At 43.6% G+C, this 6074-nt stretch overlaps 1 protein-coding gene across 1 annotated transcript; it reads left to right on the top strand.

The window, feature by feature from the left end:
- Positions 1 to 175: 175 nt before the first annotated feature.
- Positions 176 to 6053, top strand: LOC121812597. The gene is made up of 2 exons (XM_042215210.1): positions 176 to 3383; positions 3531 to 6053. The coding sequence occupies exon 2, from the start codon at positions 4623 to 4625 to the stop codon at positions 5937 to 5939; it is 1317 nt and encodes a 438-aa protein (XP_042071144.1). The 5' UTR covers positions 176 to 3383; positions 3531 to 4622; the 3' UTR covers positions 5940 to 6053.
- The last annotated feature ends 21 nt before the right edge of the window (positions 6054 to 6074 follow it).

Here is a 6074-nt window from a genome sequence, read left to right as displayed (position 1 = left end):
TGTACCTCTGGTGCAAATTACTGACCTCTGTCATCATTTTAGGTGGGGGAACTTGCACAATCGGTGGCTGACTAAATACTTTTTTGCCCCACTGTATATGTATTTATATGTGTGTGAAAGAAAAGCACACACATATAAAAAGAAAAGTTGTCAGAAAAATAAATACTCAAGTACAGTACAGATATCTGACAATTCTACTTAAGTACAGTAACAAAGTACTTGTACTTTGAAATGTGATTACTTCTGTTCTTGATGCAGTTTTTTATTTTACATATGGATATTACTTTTAACAAAGTAATAGTAAAAGTAATACGTCCACACTGTAGACTGCACCACTATTTTTCTCCTCCTCCTTTTTCTCCTCCAGTTGAGATACTGGGAACAGCACTCTACAAGAACCGGATTTCGATTCCCAAACGTGACATCAGATAGAAAGACCGTCAGGCTGCAGCATATGAAAAATGACTCTAACTATTTAGTGTTTAATTGCCTGTCATTTTATTTAGTGAAGCTTTACTGAAGGTGCTGGAACACTGGGTTGTTGTGGCCAACTTTAACCACTGCATATATGATTGTGTGATGTTACATTGTTCAGGGAAACAGCAAAAAAGCAAGAGTTGTATGTCAGACTTGACAGGCCTCTTTGGGCATGTTGAATTTTAAGGTTCATCCCAGTACAAGTAGAAAAAGACTCAACAGCCATGGCTTATTAAAGACGTGCCATGAACATGGCAGTAATTTTCAGCAAAAACCAAACATGGGACACAAACAGTGGTACAATGGTGATTTGTTTTGCTACTGGATGACCTCGCCCTGCATGGCAAAGTATCCTTGGGCAAGGTACTGAACCCTGAGTTACTCCTGATGTATTTATTGAAGTGTGATTACTCAATAGTAAGGACAGAGACTAAGAAAAAAATGCTTGTATGAATGTGTGTGAGTGAGACATGCTGTATAACAGTCCTTTGAACGCTCATGTAGAGAAAGAAAGTGCTATGCAAGAACAGGACGAGTTTAAAAAAATGTCTTGATATATAAAGCCTTAGAAGTGAAAGAGCATGTAATTAGTTAGCATGTAGAGCAGACAAAGTTACCCTGTGCATGTTGCAGGTGTCACAGCTGCTGTCTTCCATATTCAAAGATTGTGCCAACCTAACCCAGCGGTTTATCTGAATGTACACTCTCAGCTGTTGCCTTAAACATGTTTACACAATACAATTCAACATCATCATTCACACAAAGACACTTTAAAGTGATTGTCATGGTGATTCTACCGTAGAAAGATGAGCAGATAGAAATAGAGGCTGCACCCTGACTGCTCATCCCTTTGTTATCTGTTGAAGTTCAGCAGCGGCTGACTTTTTCCACAGGTCAGCATCCACTCAGCTTTAACATCACTCTGGGTTCTTGGCTGGCTTAGCATTAGCATGCTATCTGCACAGGTGCTTGTGAAGAGCCGAAGTTGTTTTAACAGTATAATGCAGTTGTTTCTGTTCTGGAGCAATCTCCACTTTACCATCACGCTCTCATCCTTTTTTACAATAAAAATAAAAGTAATGTCCATATGATCGTAGTGAGGATGCAAGAATCGATCAGCGGCACTGATAGACAGGCAGACTAACGATTCCAAGGAACCAGTTCTTGATCCCAAGCACAAACACTAACACACAAAGTTTACAAGAATCCACCGCTTTTCATATATGAGCAAAAATCACGCCACCACTGTCTGAACCAGCCAGGCTTCAGACGTCATCAGTGACATCACTTACTCTTGAAGAAGCAAGCCTCAATTCGCGCTTCATTAAATACTTCCTGGATTTCTCGACACACACTCCAAAGCCTTGGCACAGTGCATCCCATCTGTTACATCCTGGGAGGCTGTGGGAGTGTGTGGGCGTGGTGTTGTCTTCTCTCTCCTCCTCCTTCGTTCTGGCCCCTCCCCTTGTCTCTCTCTCTGCCCCTGCCCTCTCCTTTAGGTCACACCTGCTGCTCATCTGCTCTCGTTACAACCAATTACCCTCAGGGGTGATATAAGCTGGAGAAGAGCAGTGTGGAAGAGGAGGGAGAGGTTTCTGGTGGATTTCCTCTGTGCTGGTCAGAGTGTGCTACTGGCTTAGGTGTAGAACAGCCTGCTGCGTATGACCAGCCTTCTGGTGTGTGGCTCTTTGTGAGTAGTGTTTAACTGAGCAGTGATTGCCCATGAGTGACGGCGGCCTTCATTAGTTTGTGTGGCCTGCCTGGATATTGTTTGCTAGCAGCGTTGCTGTCTCTTTCTGTTGAAGCCTTATTGTTGCTTTCTTTGTTGAAGTGGTCATTACCACTTTGGGTTGACCTCCCTGATTTCTCATTAAAGCAGCGGTGCTGTCTCCTTTTGTTGTTGCCATTTATATGATTATTGAGGTGTTTGCCTACAATAAAGATCTATTTTATGTTAAATACCTCTGCCTGGCGTTCTTTTCATTCCACCTGGATCTAACTGTTACTGTCCCCCACCCTCATCGCCTAGACTTTTAAGTGGGGACGTAACACCATCACTATCTAAAGGTACTTCCTATCTTCTATTCCTAACCTCTTTTCCTTGACCTAGATGAAAATGTAATTTAGATCACGTATAAGTAGGCAGGGGCAGAGTTTTAGGGGACCTCGGCTCCCCATCATAAAGAAAAGCGAGCCGTTTATGTTGGCTGGTAGACATGGACATAAAATTCGAGCAAAGGCAAAACAAGGAGCGACAACTAGATTGAAACCTAAACTAGGAAAACTAAAAAACTATGAAAACTGTGACAAGACTGTAGAACTATGAATCAACTATGACGACTGTGAATACTGTGAGGACTATAAGTACTGTGATGAGACGTGGAGGGAAAACAGACTACCTGAAAATGAACAAATACACACAGGAGGTGATCAGGGGAAGTGATGACACACGGGGAAACAGTTGACTAGACAGGGGAAGTGAAACTAAACACAATGACAAAGACATACAAGACTCTTTCAAAATAAACCAGGAAACACTGAGAAAATAACACTAACCAAAGAAGAAAACTAAAACACGCAAAAGACTGGGTCACAGACACAGTACCATGACAAAAGTACCATTCTTCATTAAAGACAGCGGAAAATCACACTGCCACGCCATACACAAGAAGCAGTCTGGTCAGACAACTGCTTTTACATACAGACCCTCTGTACTGGAACTGTTTGTATGTTATTTCTCCAGGCCTATAGGGGGCGCAGGGTTGCACAGTTTGCTATGTTGAGCCAATTAGTCACTAAAAGAAGTGTAATAGGAAGTGTTTGCTCATGAGTGAAGCAAGACATGGTGTGTTTTCCTCCGATCCAAAGCCATCCACTCCGTTAAATCCCTTTGAGTGGCAATATGAGTAAGTTTCTTAATTGTGTTTACCTTTAAGAGAGGGTATATGACATTATTGAAGTGATTTTGAAACTTTTGATGTGTTTTATATGTCCACTTAAGTTCAACCCAAGCTAATGTTTATGTGACATTTCTGTATTCTGTATCATTTCAGTTTCACACTTTTTTGCATTAAATCCTGTCCAAATACAACACGTGCCTGTTCCTTGGAGGAAGTGATGCAAGAGAGAGTTTAGCTGGCTGTGAATCTCAATATAGGACACTGGGTCACATTGGGTGCAACAGTACAGTGAAATCATAGCGCTCTGCGAAGGACGTCGAGTGACAGTTCTACTCTAACATGGAGAAATCAGAGGCTGAAGGTCAAAACGACGAGGAAGCAAGGTCCACTCGCTCAAGAAGGTCCTCAAAGTCTTCAGGAAAACTGACTGTTAGATCATCTACAGCATGTTCAAGCAGGTCATCAGCATCAACCCGAGCCAGTATGGCAGCAGCGCGGGCACAAGCAGAAGCTCAAGCAGCAAAAGCCAGATTAGCTTACGCTGAGAAGGAGATGAACATTAAAGTAGAAAAGGCCCGCCTAGAAGCAACTCTGGATGTAATCAACCTCCAAAAGGAAGCAGATGCAGCGCAGCCTTGGCTAAAGCAGAGGTAATGGAGTCAGCAGCAGCTCAATTTGACAAAGCTGAATCAGGGGAAGAGTGGCCATTGTCACCCCTACAAGTAACCCCAGAGCAAAAAGTGAGTGAATACATAAATAAACACAGCCACACTGACCTGGCTCCAGACATTACATCTCACCATGACGACAGTAAATATCAGAATGAACAATCCAAACAACCAGTAATGTACACACCTCTTTGTCCCAAACAAGAGCCAGTGCAGTACTCATTCATGCCACAAGATGGGGCAGAGAGACGACTACAAAGAGATGTAAGTCCACAGACTCTCCACGATGCATTACAACTGCAGCACGGATTAAGCTCAAATAATAATGCAGACACCATAGCAAGCGACCTCGCCAGATTATTAGCCAAGAGTCAGCTAATAACTGGAGGGCTGTCTAAATTTGACGACAAGCCAGAAAATTAGTTGGAAAGCCACATTCCAGAGCACTGTTAGGGACCTTGGTCTAACAGCCACTGAAGAAATCAACCTATTCATTAAGTGGCTAGGCCCAGAGTCTTCTGAACACGCCAAGAGATTAAAAGCAGTCAACATAAAGCATCCACCTGCCAGTCTGAACATGATATGGTTGAGACTAGAGGAATGTTACGGCTCACCAGAAGCAATAGAAAACTCCCTGTTTGCCCGAATACGAGACTTTCCAAAGCTCTCCAGTAAAGAACCACACAAGCTTCGCGACCTATCAGATCTGCTGTGTGAACTCCAAGCTGCAAAGCTAGATGGTTATTTGCCTGGTTTAAGTTACCTCGACACAGCTAGGGGAGTACATCCAATTGTGGACAAGTTGCCCTTCCATCTTCAAGAGAAGTGGACAATGGTAGGGTCAAAGTTTAAAGAAGACCACAATGTTAGCTTCCCACCATTCTCATTCTTTGTTGAATTTGTGAAACGTCAAGCAAAAGCAAGGAATGATCCAAGCTTTACCACACCTTTCAACACGACTCTTTCCTATGCCAACCACATGTCCAGCTACAGAAAAGAAAAACCGTTAAGTAACCTCAACCAAAGGTCATCGGTTACAGTGCACAAGATGGACATATCATCAGAGGGATCAAAGGTAAAAAAAGCAGACGAAGACATTGAAAGACAGTGCCCCATACATCACAAACCCCACCCACTCAAAAGATGCAGGGGCTTTAGAGCTATGCTGCTTGAGCAGAGGAAGAGGTTCCTCAGAGACAATAGCATTTGCTACCGCTGCCTTGCTTCCACCGGCCACCAAGCCAAAGACTGTACAGTCATGATTAAGTGTGAAGAGTGCAATAGTGAGAAACACCTGGCAGCTCTTCATCCTGCCCCAACACTGCAAATGCCCAGGCCTCCTTCATCTCCTGAAGTGCACGGCGGGGAGCAAGCAAATTCACAAGACCCGGATGTTACTGCCACATGCACAGAGGTATGTGGAAACAAAATCACAGGGAGATCCTGTTCTAAGGTTTGCTTAGTGCAAGTCTATCTCAAGGGTCAGCGAGACAACGCCAGAAGGATGTATGCAATAATTGATGATCAAAGTAACCAGTCACTTGCAAAGACAGAGTTTTTTGACATATTTAACATACAAACCACACCTGAACCATACATGCTGAAAACTTGTAGTGGTGTAACACACACGACTGGTAGAAGAGCATGTGGCTACATGGTTGAGTCATTAGATGGAAAAATGAGTTTCCCTCTCCCCACGCTCATTGAGTGCAATGCCATCCCCAACAACAGGGAAGAGGTGCCAACTGCAGAAGCTGCTTTACACCACCCGCACCTGAAAGCAATAGCTGCTCAAATACCACCTCTCAACCCAAGTGCAGACATTCTGTTGCTGATAGGACGCAACTGTGTTTTGTCACACCAGCAACGACAACCACCTTGCTCATTCAGCTGAAGATGTAATCTTTTTGAAAAAGATGGCAGGCTTCTTCAAGGACAATACAAACAGCTGGGTTGCACCACTCCCGTTCCGAACCCCCAGACGCAAACTCCCGGATAACCGGTCCTACGCCTACCAACGGCTGATGTC

Source organism: Haplochromis burtoni, unplaced genomic scaffold, assembly GCF_018398535.1.
Source record: "Haplochromis burtoni strain Fernald_Lab_line unplaced genomic scaffold, NCSU_Asbu1 Contig_679, whole genome shotgun sequence".
In the NCBI taxonomy this organism is placed as follows: Eukaryota; Metazoa; Chordata; class Actinopteri; order Cichliformes; family Cichlidae; genus Haplochromis; species Haplochromis burtoni.
Note: the sequence above shows the minus strand (reverse complement) of the source record. Positions and strands in the feature narration are given on the sequence as shown.